The following is an 18,314-nucleotide window of genomic DNA, read 5'->3' on the forward strand; positions in this document are numbered from 1 at the left end:
AGCAAATACATTTCAGACAATATCCTACCTCCCCTTCTCAGTCCTGCTCTATACATCTCAATGAATGTTTGCTTTGTATCTGCCTTCACAGCCTCCCATTTTCCTAACCACACAATCTTAGGTCCTTGCTCCTGGCTGCCAGCTCAGCTGCTCACCCTACTTACTCAACTTACACAATTCAATATGTACTCATTCTTTTTGGATTCAGCCTAAATATCCTTCCATACATTTGACCCAGACTCCTTCCCTCTTTCAAATGCCTGCAGAGGTGACTCCATCCACTCCTTGGTGGTTCTGAACACTGCCAAGCACTAGATTTGAGACTGGTGAACATCACCGCTACATGATGCCTGAAATCCTACCATTCAATCCACCTGCTAAGGCTGTCTCCTTCAGAGCGAGGAAGGTCTCATTCCCTACCGTCCTCAGTGACCTGGTGTGGAGGACAGGTTGTAAAGAGGAAAACAAGGTCAGCACTGATAGCAAAGACTAGAGCTGGAAGCAGGCGGGTGCCCATAAATACTAACACCATACGACCTCAAGGTAAGGTGCTCATGGAATCAGAAGAGGTCTGAATTATTTCTTCCAGGTAGAATTCAGATACGTAGGGACAAAAAAACCCTCACGAGCATCAGTCGTTTGTTCACACATGCAAAAGACATAAGGGTAAGCTCCATTCAGTTGTATATCTGCTTTGAATGACTTTTCAGGGTCAATCTCAGAGGTTGTGTAACAGTTTTGTTATGCTATCTCTCAGTGGCACAATTTTACAAACCTGTAATCACAGCACTAAAAAGGTGGGAACATGAGTGCAAATCCCATTCTTTAATTGCTTTGCCTGGTTCAGAGTGGGAACTTCAATTAAAGTCTTCCACTCACCAGGAGGGTGCCTGAACCATCAAAAAACACAGTAATTTTTTCTGGCTCACTAACCATTAAACAGCTCACACAAAGTAGAAAAGGAACAGACTCAAATACTCATGCAGATTATTTTATATTAAGGACATTCAAACTTCTGAGCCAAACAACCCACATACCAAACATTTCTGTAAGATCAAAAGCCACATTTTCTGCTCTCCCTCACACACAATCCCACATCTCAACTTCATCCTCCTAACAAACATCCTGGTCACTTTATTTTCAGACTGACTGCTCTCTAAAAATTACTCGGGTTTCCTAACAGCTATATTAAAACCCATTACAAGATGAGCAATATTCAGATAGCTAGGGCATGGATCTCAAGTTGAGCTGCTTGAGACAGGCATTGCTTAGAAGCCACATTTCAATAACCCGCTAGGCACTCTCTGAGATTTAAAAATCAAGCACTAGATGAGACTGAATCTTAATTTCTATTATCCCTTGCAAATGCTATAGTCAGGTAGTAACAGATGAGAACCTAAAAATCACCCAGAATTGGCTTGTAGCTGAACAGGACGTAGACGTGTAACTTTTCCCAGCCTCAGTTTAGGCGTAGACATAGCAGTGACAAGGGCAGCTCTAACAGTTTCAGCCAACAAGATGCTACTCAAATTCAAAACCTAGTATTTTAAACACATTGTGAATGCAAACTGCTGGCTGCAAGCAAGCATGCATTCAGCAAAGAACAGAAGAACCTGCTGTTACACTGACATATATAAAATTTAATCTGTAATGGCTTTAAAATTAATTAAGCCTTTAAAATAAAATGAGTTTACATTTCATTGCAGATCTACTTGAACTAATCTGCTGTATTAGCGAATAAGCAGATACATTAAGCTTCTCAAGATATAAAATGGACAATCAAACTGAAATGTCTCTCACCAACTCATGAGTAGATATCAAACTATTTAAGCAACTATATCAAAACAGCTGATGTTTTTAGAAGAAAAAAAAATTGTCTATTGGTTGCTTATAAATTTGGCCCCAAGAACAGAATCTCTCTTAGCACTCCTTCACAAAGTGTTTTGCAAATACTTTCCAAAAATACTCTCTTCATTAGGCCATAAAGCAAGGAGCAGGACTGCAAGCTGGCCATCCAAATCAATTATTTGCTCGTTCACACTAGATTAAATGTTGAGTAACCACCACCTTCAGTGGAGTTAATGGTGTAAGTCAGAAATGAGGACAGAATTTAGTATAATACTTCCATTAACTCTTAGTTACTTGTGACAGAACAGGAGATGATCTTCTGATATATTTGGAGAGCACTAAGACTGCAAATAAACTATTTTGGCAAGTCAGAACAGAAGAGTTACAGCCAATTTTGTGGTCTTTAAAAAAGACTAGACGTTCCTTGCTGCACGTCAGTTGTTTACAGACTTAAATTTTCTCTTAAAAGCAATTATCCTTGTATAACCTACTGCCTATAAGCTTGCTTTTCATTCACTGTTCCCAGAACATTTTAGGAGTATTTCATGGATGCTGAGGCGTCTGCAAAACACTGCAACAGATCAAGTCAAAGTCTGGGAAATTCTCTCTCTCTGTAGTACCCATTGCTCTCAAACACTCTTGCTATAAGACTACACAAACTGCACTGTACAGAAAAACCTGGCAAGTTTAGAGAAGGCATAGAAATGCTTTCAGACCCTTTACAAGCACCCTCTGTAGATGTGTCAAACATCCTTCTTGCAAACATGAAGACAAGCCTCAACAGCATTCAAAACTTACCTGGGACCTCACAAACAGCAGTCAGCAGCACTAGAGATCCCAGATGTGGAGGAAACAGCTGGAGTTCCGATTTCTTCACTAGACAGCTGGAGATTTCCCAATAAAAGTCAACGCAGCTTTCGATCCCAACTTTTTGCTGTTCCAGCTGCACGTTGTGGATCCCTGGGGAGTGCACTGGCTGAGGAATTCCTGGTAGCATGGTTCCATAAAGCAATGCATATATCTGATTTGTTTCTTATTATCATGGGATTAAATCACATGTTGAGCTTTACTTTGGCTAATAACGTAAGTCAAGAAGTAGAATCATATAGAAGAGATTCAGTATGCCAGGGATATTGGAAAAGAACAAACTTTAGCCTTTCAATACTATTCCAGTTTCAAAGAACAGTATAAAACCTTTGAGGTGGTGGTAGCCCCAACCAAAGCAGAGGGGAGAGACTAGAGCAAAGAGAATTTAAATGCTTCAGTCCAGGCTGTTTGGGGAAAGACATTGCAGAGCCTGTTCGCTTGTTTTCATCAGATCCATTACGTTTGCTTTCAAAGGTACAAAAGTTTTGTTATACACTATGGTAAAAAAAAGTGTTTTGCCGTATAAAATAAGTACACTTCCTTATCGCACACTTATACCAATATATGGAAAGATGGTATATTCTAAACATGTAATTTGTCAACAGCTTGTAAATCAGGTTTTTTTAAGTAGTAGCATTAGTCATTAATTGTTTTAAACTTAACAAGTGAACACTCAAACAGGAAATATGATACATAAACAGGAACAGTCTTTAACACAGCATTCAGTAAATATACCAGTCAAAGTCTGACCAGTCCGTTAGTAACTATCATCAACAGTTTTAAACACAACTGTTGGTTGTACAGCATATGTACTCCCAGTGATGTTTGTATAGTTTGCTACTGAGCAGTAGAAAACAATTTTTTTCCCCTACTACCCTTTAGCAGTAGTGTCTTTAAATCTATTCTCCTTCCCCTCCAGATTTTCAGGGTCCAAAACCTTACTACAACTTTTGGTTGCACGTTACTCTCATGACTGAAACCAAATGCTTCCAGTTATCACTTGTGTGCCAGGAATATTCATATACATCCCTCTTATTCGACTTTTATTAGTAGTAAATGGACACCAAACAGATTCAACTGCAAAATATGACTTCTATTTGGTTCACTTTTGTATCTTAATCAGTACATTAACTTGACAAGGAAAGGTGAAAATTTCAGAAAACCCTGAAGTGGCTGTACTGGAATGTAAGCACGGAAAACCCAACTACTCATAGCTAAAGATCAGTTTGTTCCCTCTTCTGAAGTCCAGCTCCAGAGTGAGTTTTATGCTCGTATTTACTGGTAAAAATCATGTTACAATTCATGAGACAACTGTACTCCTATTTGTGGGGGCAAATTTGAGTATCAAACACATTACCAGAATGTGCACTGGAGAAAGGAAAAGGAGTAGAAGAGACAAACAAACATTGAGAGAAAATGTGTAAAGTGGTATTATGTTATTAAAACATTACATTAGAAATAAATAGAACATAAACAAACAAACAAACAAAAAAAAGGGTTGAACCAGGTTTAACTTTTTTTCTTTTAAATTTGAGTTGACCCAAAGCAAAAACTTACATCGCAAAGGAAGAACAAAATACATTATGATATTGGTAACAGTGTTGCATGGAAGCTAGACTTGTGGGCAGGTTGCCATGTCATTGGTGACTCTCAACAGATTTTACTGAGAAAGTTAGGATGCAACTTCTTTCATCTAGCCCCGGTCCACCCTGGTAAACATGCTACATACCCTCTCTTGTCTCTGGGTATTTATCTGATGAGTTTGTCCAGATGTGTTCTCTTACGGTTGCCAACTACAGCCAGAAAACTGAATTTTCCACGCTATCCCGAGGAAGCCAGAGTTATTCCAAGTATGAGTGACAATGAATTTAAAAAAAAATAAAAACAAACCCCAAAAGAGCAAAAAAAACCCCACTCAAGAGCTTTTCAAACTAACAAGTATTGTCTATAATGTAAATAGTTTAGAAATATGGTAATTAAATAATCTAAAAAACACTCTTACTCTGCTGTACATTTATAAACATAAATATTTACAAAAAACTTTCTGCTTTGTTTTCAAGGATGAGGTTTGCAGTTTGTTAATGATCAGAGTCTTTTACTCATGTTGATTCTTTGGTGTATTTGCCAATTTTTTAAGGTTTATTAAAAGTGTTCAGCTGTGAATTTTAAGGTAATGGAACTAGGCTACATAACAAGTCTATATTATGCACTTCTCCTTCCACATTCTAGTCTGAATGAAAAACAAAGTTCAGTTTGTTCTTCAAAGTATTTGTGCACAATATTTAAAATCATAAAAAAGACCAAATTCCCCATTATTGAAATTTGGATAGGATTATCAACGAATGATCATACTTCACTCGCAGTCGAGCACATGTATAACTTAAGATAGAGAATGGGACTATTAGTAGGTTGAGACATATGCGCTGTGGCGCTTTGCAGAATCAAGGTCAGAGAAACCAGCTACAAGCGATGGCTTAGAATCGTAAGAAAGGGCAAGGGCTTCCCTCCACCTTGGGGAAGGGAGAGAGGATAGGATGAAAATTAATTTAAAAGAAAGGCTTTTTTACTGGCCTGAACTGTATGTGTGTTCCCTTTAGATGTCAGGTACTTAAAAGAAATAACCAAAAAACAAACCTCAAAGAATAAATAATGGAATTACACATTTCTTCATTAAATAGCATTCTTGTTACCAACAAAATCTTCCATAATTTTCTTCAGTCACAGCAACAGACGGAACAAGTAATTTGCCTTAATATAGATTGCAACTAAAATATATTCTAGATTACCTTAGAAAATATTACTGTAAAAATTCATTGGGGAAGGACATTGGTTTAGACCAACTTACAAATGTAGTGAACAATACTAAATATTTTTTTTAAAAAAGAAAGCAATGTTAAGGTTCTGATCTCATGTCACAAAACTGAAGATTCATGCTTAAAACCTGCCAGTCAATTCTTAACATCTGTCCTGTCTGAGTACTGGAGAGCTTAAAGATTGTAGTGGCTGATCTTTCTCGCTTCAATAGGAGCCAACAGACACCATCACACACACAAGCTCACACACACACCCCCCCACCCACACTCTCAGGTTGTCCCTGCTACAATGCCACCACCGCTACATACAACCTGGAGGAAGCACTATAAAGCTCTACTGCCCCGAGGTGACCACTGCACAGTGTAAAGGTCGGACACACTTGCTTGCTCACACTGCTGAGACATGAACTTTTGGTCACTGCTCAAGCAGGCTGGACTTGAACCAATACATGTTGGAGATAAAAAGGTTCAACATCCCATTACCAATCCTCTGAGCCATGAATCTCCAAAATCACTTATTGTTTGGAAACCTGATGCAATGCCAGGGACAATAGGGAGAGATAATCCTCCTTGCTTGCTGTAGTTCTGGTGCATCCATTAGCGGTGATAAGGTTCATGCTCAAGGAATTGTAGTGCAGGGTTATAAGACATTAAAAGGAACTAGCACAGTTAAATAATATGAGTATACCTGCTTCACCTTGCTTTTCGTATTTTTAATATTAAATATTTTGAAAGTGACAGCGTTAAAAGCCACCACTGTTCCTTTCATCTCCCCGCTTCCATTGGTATAATTGGTACAAAAGTACTCCTGATATTAGAGAGGCTCTTCCAGAGCCAGTAGGATGGCAAAAGAAAAAGTAGAGGACACTGGCAAGAACCTTATGACTCCATAATCCCTTGAAAATAAAGAGAGTGAAACAACTGCACATTTTGGCCCAATCTTTTTTTGATAGCAAGAACTCTTTTTTTTTTATGATCAGAAACAAAACTCTTTAACAGATCTTTTTAACACCTAGTATGAAAAACACATTCAGTAGCCGAATTTCAGTACTCCTTTCAGCTGCTCCTTTCAGATTAATTGCAAAATTTAAACTTTCAATATGAATGGGGCTATTCTTGTTTGAGCACATATAAAATGTGTCTTAATAACTTATGTGCACTTCCCACTCTCTAACCTGAAACAAACTGAATTTCAAAGCAATCAAAAAAAAAAAAATCTATCACTGCTTTTAAAACAAAGGGGTTTGGCCAATTTCTTCTCTTTTTTTTTTTTTTTAAATGGACACAATTTGGCTGAGAACCTGTAGATAAAATTTCAACTGAAAGTGAAATAAAGCAGGTTATACATTCATGAAATTCAGGGAGTAATAACGAACAGCAACCGCTGCATTACTTTCGTAATGTCACGTCAACACCACAGCAAGGCAGCAGTTCCTATTCTCACAAATAATGCACTGAGACTAAATGAGGAATAGTGGGGGGGGAATCACACATAAAGGGAAAATACATCAGAAAGATTATTGCACAGGAGGCACTGTATGAGAAACAGAATACATTGGCTTAAAAAAAAAATAATCTAAATTTGTTTACTCTTAAGTTAATGTAAAAAATACAGAGGCTATGCCTCTTTGTAGTGTACTGTCACTGTTAAAAATAGACTTACAAACAGCCACCCATTTAACAGGGAATGTCAGGAAAGAAGAGGGCCTGAATTTTATGGGCATCGCAACTACAGTAATTAGGAAAAGAATAATATAAAAAGAGCCAATGTATAGACCCTCAAATTGAACAGGATAACTGCATTTTTTCTTTAATTTCCAAATTATATTCATACAGTACCCTAAGACATGTTGATTATCAACTCTTCCCTCTATCCTGCAAAAAACATATGCCCTGGCAGAGACAAGAGTCCCCACAGACAACAGGGCTCTGAAGGTCTTTCTAGGTATCCTTTTGCAGGACTGGTGCCTTGATTTCCAAACTTTATTTTCTTGAATAATTGCTCAGCATGCCAATTCAAACCAACTGCTTCCCTTGAGAGGCTACCTTCCATCTCCACTGCAAGTCTGCACACTTAATGTGAAAACAAACAAACAAACAAAAAACCAACAGCAATTTTTAAAATGTAATATTGTATAGAAAGCTTGGACCTTGTAAACTTGGACCAAGAAACCAAAAATTAAGACCTTCTAGCGTGTGGTATAAAAAACCCAAGGAAGTGTATATCTGCCTTCTGACTTCACAGAAAAAATCAGAATTTGCATAGGATATACTTTGTGCAAGGCAACAAGCCTCTTCAGTATCTGGAATATAACTAATCTTGCTCAGAGTTCTTCTCTTCATGGATATCAGATATCATCAAATTTGTGTTTTAAGTAGTCTTTCATGACCTTGGCAATGGGTAGTTCATCAAGTAGTTTTAGGTTTTGAAGGCCTATACACTGACGGATTTTAATTCGGCATAGATCTTGCAAGTTTCTGGGCTGTCCTGAAAAGACAAAAGGAACACATAAAAGTAAAATGATCACATTTTAAACATACTTTAAGAGATCATTTACTCAGTAAAATCACAGATGTCTGCTGTTTTCTAAGAGGCAGAGGGAAGGGAAAAATTACAAGAGAAAAAGGGTGGAAGTTAATACCTTTCTAATGAACAAGAATTCCATGAAATCAAAGGATGAATCCTAAAAACATTTTTATATACACATAATTTTACTGATGCCAGTGTAAAGTGACATTATCCATGTGAGGATTCCCACAAGGTGGCAACACATGTTTAAGCATTGTAGAACAGCATTAACTCCTCCATTTCACTTTTTGTGGACTTTTTTCTATCCTTGTAACACCTGGGGAAAAAAAACCCCTCAGTCTCACTTCTTTTCAAATATTAAGACAAAAACTTCTACATTCAACTGTAAAGGACTAGGCAGTTTCCTTAGAGAGTAAGGCTTTTATAAAAGTTATTCTAGGATCGTGTGGCAGAGCTAAAGATTGTTTTTTCCCTTCTAATGAAAAGACTAAGCCTTTAGGCTTTGCATGCAGTCACAACCTTGTCAAAGAAAGAGATGAAAATATGAGTTAACTACTGTCCACTGAGGAAAAGATTTGCTGACATCACATGAACTTCACAATTTCTGGCAAGGATTTTCCAAAATAAATCAGTTCCCTTTCAGACTCATTCTTAACAGGAAACTATTTGAAGTTAAACACCTTGAAAAACAGTCCCCCATAAAATATAACATAGGAAAGGTTAATCTAGCCCTGTATCTGAATGGACCCAGCAATGGATCCCAAGGAAGAAAGAGAGAGAAAAAGAGCAGAACAACAGACATTGAGAAATCCTGTCCCAATATACCCTTCTAGCTTTCGACACTGGTGCCTTTGGGCCTTCCTAAACCAGAGATTGCACAGATCTATGTCTTTAATAGCTGTGAATGGCCTGCCCTTTGTAAATCTGTCTAATGTTTTTGAACCCATTCATACTTTCAGTATCCAAAACATCCTGTGGCAACAAATTTCACAATATAATTAGGCATTGGCTGGAAAACTACAAAGTGCTTTTATTTATTTTAGATCTGCTTCCTGGTCACTTCATTGCATGCCTACCATTCTTTGAGTTACCAAAAAAATAATGAATAATTGTTCTCATGCCAGTGACGATTTTACATACCTTTATATTAATCTCCGTCCTCCACTCATGCTCGGTACCTTTTTCCAAAGCTGAAGGCTCTATTTAATAACCTCCCACCACAGGAACTACTCCAAAACTCTGACCAAACTAGCTGCCTGCCTTGGTGCTTTTTCCTCATTCTGGTCTATCTTTTTTGAAATTATCCCAATAATACATTGAAGCTGTGCTAATCAATATTCTGATCATCGCCTTAACTGTGTCATGGCCTGAAAAAAGAAAAAAAAAAAAGGCTTACACAGTTATGGCACCCGATGGCTGTCTGAGTCAAAATACTCGGCACCATGAACAATGTAGGTGCTTGTGCTAGTATCAAGATAATCTGTCACCAACAGAGCAACTTACCACAGTCTTTTATTATCTGTATAATCGTTAATGCTAAAAGACAGTGCTTGCTTTTGCAAAGAAAGGCATGGCGATTTTATTGAGCTGACTGCTTGAATCAATCATTTCTTTAAAAAGCAGTACAAAACAACAAAAGCAACTTTAAATAACTTAGATGGACATTTCCAATTAGCTTTCCTGAGCTGCCACCAATTAAGCAGGACATTTTTGAAAGAGGAAATGCCTTCTGTATGGGGCTCGACGCAGGTAGGCTTTACGGTGGACAGTAGGATGCTCTCAGCTCACCGGGCACAAACCTGTTCAGAGAAGACAGGAGGGTTTTTCTCACCCAAGCTAGCCCCAGAGCTGGCTCCGGAGCCCATCCCTTCTTCCATCCTCAGCAACAAACCTTCTATCAGCTAAACAGACATTGACATTATGAGTTTATTAGACTTTCTTGGTAAGCACAGAGTAAAGAGATTATGAAACTATTTTGTGTTTTCTACTTTGGGCATTTTGTACGTGGTATCAGTTACCCTTTATAGCAAGTTGCTCCTTTTCTCCCCTCTGCGTGGGTTTTTCTATAGAAATGGGCTGACAGACAGGTATACACTGGGATTTATCTTAAGCACTAAAATTATCCAAGGTAAGCTAGCAGAAGTAATGCATGAAAACAGTTTTAAAGAAATTAGATCTGAAATTAAAGAACAGGAAATTTTGAGTTTCCTTCATATAAGTTTAAAATACTTTTATTATACTTATCACCACAGTATCTAAATGTCAATTTATTTTTAATTAAATCCTTCACCATGACTCAGAACACAGATCATTAGTTACTTTGTCCACTGGTGGTTTCTTCTTAGCAATTTTTTTTTTGTTTTCCACCTGAAGGAATGAATTTATACAACTTGGACAACAGCTGAATGCTCAAGCTTCAGGGAAAGAAAGTTACTCTTGGTAAGAAACCAAGCAGAGGAATCTTCATGGTGATAAAGAAATAGTTCTAATGCTTTAAATGTGAATGAAAACACAGTTCAGAAAGGATGCACCTTTTCAAAAGTTAACTGCAAACAGCAGCGTTAGAGGATATAGAGGACTACAGATCTACATGTGTATTTTCTGTAGTAGAGTACACAATAATACAGCTATGAGACACTGATTTCTGGTTTCAGAAATGAATGCCTTTTAATTAACATCCTACGGGTTTTTTGAGAACAAAATGGAACAGACAAAATACCCAGAAGAAATTGGTCATCAGTTAATTAAAAAAGACCTGATTATCAAATGTATGACATTTTCCCCTGATAAGCCTAAAAATATTTCCTGGGAATGTGTTAACAATGGACATTTCCAGTGTTAAGCACCAGTTGCTACATCTAGTGGCTGTTAGTGTCTTAGGTCACGCCTTGCAAATTCCAGGGTTATTAATGCATTTGTGATTTATTAGAAACGGTGTCTAGAACACTTACTCATTCTTGGTTGCATCTGAATGAAAAAGAAAAAAAAAATAAAGGATTACAGACCGATGTCAGTGAACCTTGGTTTGGCAAATGAAAAATGTTATTAGTAATTTGGCAAAGTAAGACAAGTTAAATGATGAATAAAGTTCTGTTTCAAAATGATTAGCAAGTAGCAACTTTTGTTATATCCTGCATCACAAGTTTAGAAAGTTATTTAGGCAAATACGCTAGAAAGGAAGAGAATTAAAAAAGAAAGAAACAAAAAACCTCCACAAACATAAAACATAAGATTGACCTAATTACCACTATCATGCAAAATAGTGACAAAAAACTACTGATCACCTTAAAAGAAAAAACCCAACACATCCCTGATCTGGTCTCAAAGGGACACCTTGATGATGGCTGTGCTGTTATTCTGGAGCAGCCGGGTTACTGTTAGGCTGTTACACAACCCAAGCTACCATCAGGGCAGCAAACACCTGCCACTGTTGTAGAGCTGAAGGTTTGCTAACGTGTTCACAGGAAAAAGTTAGATACTTCAGTTGATTTATTTTGCAAGCTTTATAGCGATAATCAAATAAATTAGAAGTATTAATTACAGGAAAAATATGTTAGTTCACCTTTTGTCTTCCACAGCTTGTGCTATGTGCTGTAATGGAAAGCAGAAATCCCCACCAATGCAATTCTTGTGTATAGTTTCCCAAACATGACAGAAAAGTTTCTTCCAAACAGAAGAAATGTATAACATAGGGTTATAAAATAAAGAGGAATTGCTTTTTGATTTTTTTCTCTCTGGTGGCAGCAGACTTTGGTATGTATAAAATTTAAACATTTTCCTAACTCGATTCTTCAACTGCTAACAAAGTTAAAAGTTCCTGAGGGGGTTTTTTTTCCCCTCCTTAAATAATTAATAATTGTTTTACTTAAATAATGAAATAAGCCTTTTCTATTAATAGATTGGCCATCTCTGGTAAAGCAAGGGAAAAAAAAAATGCATGTTTTAACATGCAAGAAATTATTACAATTAATCCTGAATTTCCACTCAATACTCCATTCCTTTCCGTTCTGCAGTTTCAAGATTGTTCTGCTATTCTATCTGGGATTTTGCTGTTCTAGCCCAGAGACAGGCAAAACTTACATTTAGGATTTACTAGCTATACAAAGAACTGTATGTCATCATTACAACTGCTCCACAGCTTATGCATTTAGACCTGTGTCTGCCTGTTTTTCCTATGCAGACCATGCTCCCCAAGAAATAAAACACTAACTCACCTAATGATCCTTAAATATAGACCTGTTAGGTGTAATATTAGACCTACTACCTCTGACAACACTGATTTTTAGGGACTCTCACCCAGTTTTAAACAAAAGTGTTGTAAAGGTGGAAAGGACGAATTCCTACCAGTCTCCTCCACTGAAGATAGAAGAGCACCTGCGCAAAGCAAAAGAATTATGAGTTGACCTTAACCTGTTCTGTTACCCAAGAGAAAACTTAGGACTAACTAAAATTAATATGGTTGTAGGCTGCAAGAAGATCCTCTCTGATATATTGTTCTATCTACAAAAAAAAAAAAAAAAAAAAAGTACTTTTAAAAGGAAACAATCAGTGTCATTGGTTTGAAGTGGATAGGCAGTTTCTGAAGAAGTCAAAAAATGAAAAATAACATCTGTGACATATTTCAGAAGCCGCCCACAGTTTTCTCTGCAATATTACTACATTCCTGTAGGAAAAAGCTTACAGTGGTATTTCTCAAACTGAGCCTCTGACTCCCCTGGGAATTGTGAAAGGCTGAAAACAGTAGCAAGGAACCATTTGGTAGTTTCTTTTTAGCTACAAAGGAAACTTAAAAATAAGTTTTGTGAAACATTAAAAAAAAAAAGTTGAAACCAGGCTGACATATGGCTGGCAGCAGCTCAGTTCCTCTAGATTATCAGAATAAGTATTTATATCCGTAGTTAGTTATCAAATCCATCCCTTAATTCACAACTATGAAGGAACTCAGCTACAGCCAGCAATCAAATTTAGTTATGATTCTGTTGGCTTGGGGGGGGGGGGGGGGGCATTAAAAAAGGTAAATGAACTTATCAACTGGAAAGTCTCACCCACCAGCCAAGAAACACACTGATGAAGATGCACAAACAGGATCATACTGAAAGGATGCGATCACCTAGTAAATGGCTGCTGCTGAGCTGAACAGGAATTCAGCTGCTCATTGCAATAGGAGTAGGTCTGACAGTTTAGGAAATGCATTGTCTTGTACTCTGCAAAAAACAGCAGCAGAATAACTAGAGAGGATGCTTGGTTTTCCAATATTCAAAATGCCAGAAAAAGCTAGTATCAAGAACCTATAGGTCTGAAATATATTAATATAAGACACGCAGGGCTGAATTTAGAGAGAAAGAGAACTACAGAGTGTTCACTGAGAAAGTGAACAAACTCCTTGAACCAGTATCTAGCTCAACAGCTCAAAGAGAGAGCTTTTAATTCCTTTTAACTGGATATCATACAAGTTGCTTTAAAAGTTCTAGTTTAATTTTGTGTTCAGAATGGCTGTTAGAATACTTGAGCCTGAAGTATGTTTTCATTGCTTTTTGGTGTACTTTGCAATGAAATCCAGATTTGAATATGCTTGTATAAGATTTTTTTTTTTAATATTTTGTTCATTTCTATAAATTCAGTCTTACTGAAACTGCTATGGAAATTCAGGTAAGAATTTCAATACCATAATGTTTATCTATTTTTAGGAGAGAGTAAGTAAAGTGCTCTGAACACAAAGACAGGCTTAAGATGCATTGTCACACTATTTTTACACTGTAACAGAGTACAGCATAGGTGTGCAAATGGCAGCGGGGAGGTGGCTGTACCTTACATGCCACATGTAAAAATATGTAGTTTTAAATTTTTTTTAATTTTTTTTTTTTTTTACATAGGCCTCTTCAAAAAACTCTTCCAAAGTATACATCTGTATATAGCTATACAAAAGCAATTCAACTCCTTAATGTAGAGAGTCAACTGCACTCCGAGTTAGTAGCTATGTTTTTCAGTATCACACTAGGCAATTGTGAGTTGAGAGTTAAACAAGTATTTGAAAGGTACATTCCCCCTTTCTAGAAAGAAAAAAAATTGGGCTGTCTTTATAAAGGTATCAAAAACTATACTGGTTTTAACAAATAGGTACCTGTAATATGCAGAAAACAATCATGACTCAGACAGTATTTGTTTATCACTGATCCAGCTAAAATGAAAACTATAAAATAACCCTCTTACCCTAGTTCCCTGCGTAACTCTGGATGACAAAGCAGACCATTCATTAGCGCAAGATTTCCAGCAGCACCCAAGGAAGCAAGCAGTCAAAGCCTGCAATTCCAGTAAAGTTCTTTTATGTTATAACAAACATGAAGATACTCTTTCCTTTGCAATTATCCACGTAATAAAATATGTAGAAATCTACTTAATTCACTATGACACTTCTGTATTCATAAAACTTTAAACTATGCAGAGATCCTTTTTAAAATGTTCTTCCAGGAAAAAAAAAAAATCCTAGTGAAAAGTTATCTTTATTTAGCAAAGGGATAGAGACAAAGAATGTATAAGGATTTCCTTAACAGGACTTTTGCCTAAGTTGTTCTGCACATTTACAGTGCTATATAAATCTAAAGACAAAATTACACTCTCTAGTCAAAGCCAAAGATTTGCCCTTTGAAAAATTTAAAAAAAAAAAAAAAAGGAATGCAGATGAAATATTTGTAGTTTAATTCATTTGGTGACCTTTAGATCTTGTTCCAGATCTGAAATTAGTTCTTTGATACCTGTTAACATACATGCCATATTACACTATGTGGCCATATCCATTTACTTAGCTATTTGCCTCGACACAGACAAGCAACTTGCACAGCTAGTCATAGACTCTCTTGTCTGCTGTGTTAACTGAACAGTGATTAAATTAAATGAGAGCTATGGGGAGGGGGAAGGGTTCAAGCTTTTTTTATTCCCCTTTTTGAGATCATAATTGAATTTCTAGTATCTTAAAGTTTATTTAAACCTTTAAGTATTTTTCTAGTACTTGAACTTTTCCCTACCTCCAGCATTCTCTTTATAAGTTTTAATATTCTCAAATCCCATTCAACTTCCTTCTTCTTGGAATTATTCTAGGAGCAAAGGAATCTACCTGTAACCAGGAAGAATATCAGACCTTCAGGGTCAAAACCAAAAATCCAGTATCTTCTTGCAGACTCTCAGGGCCAATACCAAGTATTTCTGAGAGCCTGGTTTCTTGCCTGTTATTCACAACTGGGGACCTGCGCTAAAGGCTGATTACAACATCTACCAAAACAAAAAGAAATTCACATATTATGTTTTCTGAGGAACTGAAACTGTACAAATATGTTTTCAGAGTATAAAAAAAAATAGCTACTTATATCTTACATGTAGACTGCTAAATAGTATCCTATTTATATGAAGCATGCAACCACTTTCACTTGAAGACACAGATCAGTTTGATAATTTTCATAATTCACATATATTAATCTTTAAACTTAAAATTTTTAATCTACTGCAAAAGTAAAAACTAATTCCTGTTTTACTATCCAATATACTCTTCAAAACTTCAGATGCACATATAAAACTTACAGCTATGGATTTCTGTATTAAGCACTTAGTATAATGTTCACATAAACAAACTAGAAATTCCCATTAAGCCCTAGAGCCAATGCACTGTTACCAAACACAAGAGATAATTTCAGGAAGACTTACTTCCACTAGAAGAATTCTCTAAAAATTTTGTAAATTTTTCTTCTAGTAAATACATGTTGCAATAGACTCAGAAACAATTCTTCTGCAAAGCGCTACAGCATGACATCTCAGCAATTCCCCGTACACCATCTGATCTAATTGGGAACTCCGCTACCAAAATCCCAGCTCACTCTTTATCCATTTCATCTCTCCTACACCACCTTACTAAAGTGAAAACTGTGGAAGACAGTGTTTGGGTATTTATAATAATGGCAGCAGAGTCTGTTTATAGCTGTTTTGTAAACATATATTCATAATAATTTTGCTCAGAAGCACAAAGCTGAAGTGTTTTTGTCAGCACTAGTCCTCCCTGCTTTCCCAGTTCTCCATCATCACAAATCTGGGACAGTTCCAACACTGTTACATTGGCCACAAATTTAAGCTACTTTTTTTTGTAGCAGAATTTACTTCTCACTTAACATTAAACCCTCAAGGTAAGGAATCTGCAAACTAAAAGTAAGTTACAGTACTGATTTCCAACTTTCTGAATTAGTCTTTAGACATTGAGGAAACACTGAAGCAGTCTAAGCCTTCATGTTTACTGATACATCCTAGGACTGTGAAAGATTGTAAGTCTGGATATTATATCATCTACTAATAACCCTGACGGTGCTCCTATATAGTGAAAGACTCCTAAAAATGAAACCAGAAAGAAATGCGTTTGAATGAGAAGGGGCAGACAAATTAAAACAAAAACTATTAGTTGCTTATATTTCTTATTATCAACTTCCACCTTTCCAAAAATTCTCTTTGGATTTCAGACATGAGCAAAAATAACAACACAAATCATGAAGACAAAAATGAAATTCCAAATGCTTATTTGTGTCAGCGACTGACAACAGATCTCAGCTGCTTCACGCCCAGCCCACACTAAATTTCAGTTTCTTTGCAGAGTATATAGGTTGCTTAATTCTCATTAAAAAATACCACATCCAAAAAAATAAAAGGAACTGTAGGGTGAAGAAAGCATATATGAACTACCCCATCATCTGTAGTGCAAAGATCATCCTAGTTGGATGATGATTTCTCAGGCCATCTTAACATGTTTGAATTGGCAAACTCCTGCTAATTGCTAATCAGCAATTCCTAAATGCTTTAGGCAATACTATAATTACAGAACACTATTATAGCATTCCATGTTCAATGAGAGAGGAAGAGAAAACTTTCAGTAGATCTAGTACACCAAAAACTGATAATCAAAAGTGACCAGAATATTAGGAGCCTAATACTCTTTTTAAATATCAAAAGTCATGATGAGTTAAAATCTCTTTCATATTTCAAAGACATAAACAAAATCAAATCAAAGCTACACAGCACATGAAACCCCTTTAAGTTGCACGAATGAACTATGTCATTTTGTTGTCTGGTGTAGTGGAGAGAAGGAGAAAGAATGTGGGAGAGCAGAAAGTAGCAAAAGCTCTTTTCTGCCCTAGTCATAGTGCCAGATGAAAAAGCCGTCAACTGCAGTGTATTTGCATGGCAATTAACAAAAAAGCAAAAGACACTAAAAAAACTAAAACAACAAAACAAAACCCAAAACCCCAAACATCTTATGTGCTAAGGCCATTAATAAAAATGAGATTTTACAGTTCACTTTTTTAAAATGAATGCTTCCTGTAGATACTTAAACAAAACTAATTTAAATGAAATATACTTAACATTAGCACCTTTGCTGAGTAAGAGATTCCCAGTATCACAATCCCTTCACCTTCCCAGAAATTTTCTAGTGCATTTAAATAGCATCAAGGGGCAGAGAGGAAGCATTTTTTTCTGGGGCTAAATTCAAAGAAGGCTTTTAGAGGACATTGTGTCCTGTGATTAACTTCTCTTACATACATACTTGTCACTTCTTGTAAGAAATCCAGACAGGGTCGGCTACTTCCAGAAATACTTATTGAAACAGCCAGTGGGGTCTGTCCTTCATAGTTCCTTGTGTTAGTGTCTGCTCCGTAATTATATAACATTTGTGCACAAAGCACATCATCTCTAAGAGCAGACAAGTGTAAGGGTGTCTGTCCATCTTCCAATCGACCCAAGTTTGTATCCGCCCCTCTCTGAAGGAACATTCGGCAGTAAGAGTGATTGCTTTTGATCACAGCGTATCGTAACAGGAAACCATTTTGAATGTCGATGTTGGCATTGTGATCCAGAAGGATTTTCACACAGCTTGACCTCTCTCGGATAATGGCCAGCTGAAGCGGTGTAGTACCTTTATCACTGAGCGGATCAACCTCAGCCTTGAACTCCAACAGGAGTCTGACAAATGAGTCTCTGCCATAGTGGGCTGCTACATGGAGGGGAGTCCAACCATCGTTGCTTTTTGCATTAATAATGTCACTTCTATATTCAGACTCCAACATCAAGCGTGCAATCCTCGCTCGGCCATGCATGGCTGCATAATGCAGAGCAGTGAAGCCTCCAATTAAGTCCTTAACTGTGGGATCAGCTGAAGTTAAAATAAAATTAAAAAATAATTAGAAGGCATTACAGTAATCCGGTGCTGCAAAAAAAATAATCAAATG

The 18,314-nt window shown here is 36.8% G+C and overlaps 1 protein-coding gene across 6 annotated transcripts in view; it reads right to left on the minus strand.

The window, feature by feature from the left end:
- Positions 1-2,186: 2,186 nt before the first annotated feature.
- Positions 2,187-18,314, minus strand: part of ASB7 (ankyrin repeat and SOCS box containing 7) — a 32,742-nt gene continuing 16,614 nt past the window's right edge. Inside the window, exons 4-8 of one of the 6 annotated variants that reach the window (XM_075044976.1) lie at positions 17,633-18,238; positions 12,403-12,432; positions 11,010-11,025; positions 9,199-9,857; positions 7,901-8,016 (exon numbers count right to left, since the gene is read on the minus strand). In XM_075044976.1, the coding sequence (XP_074901077.1) occupies positions 9,815-9,857; positions 11,010-11,025; positions 12,403-12,432; positions 17,633-18,238 (695 nt within the window). In that variant the 3' untranslated portion in view covers positions 7,901-8,016; positions 9,199-9,814. Of the gene's footprint in view, positions 8,017-9,198; positions 12,433-14,268; positions 14,359-17,632; positions 18,239-18,314 lie in introns of those variants that run through there. The other 5 variants (XM_075044975.1, XM_075044978.1, XM_075044973.1 and 2 more) reach the window with 5 other exon arrangements.

This window comes from Buteo buteo, chromosome 13 (genome assembly GCF_964188355.1).
Source record: "Buteo buteo chromosome 13, bButBut1.hap1.1, whole genome shotgun sequence".
NCBI classification, from domain to species: Eukaryota; Metazoa; Chordata; class Aves; order Accipitriformes; family Accipitridae; genus Buteo; species Buteo buteo.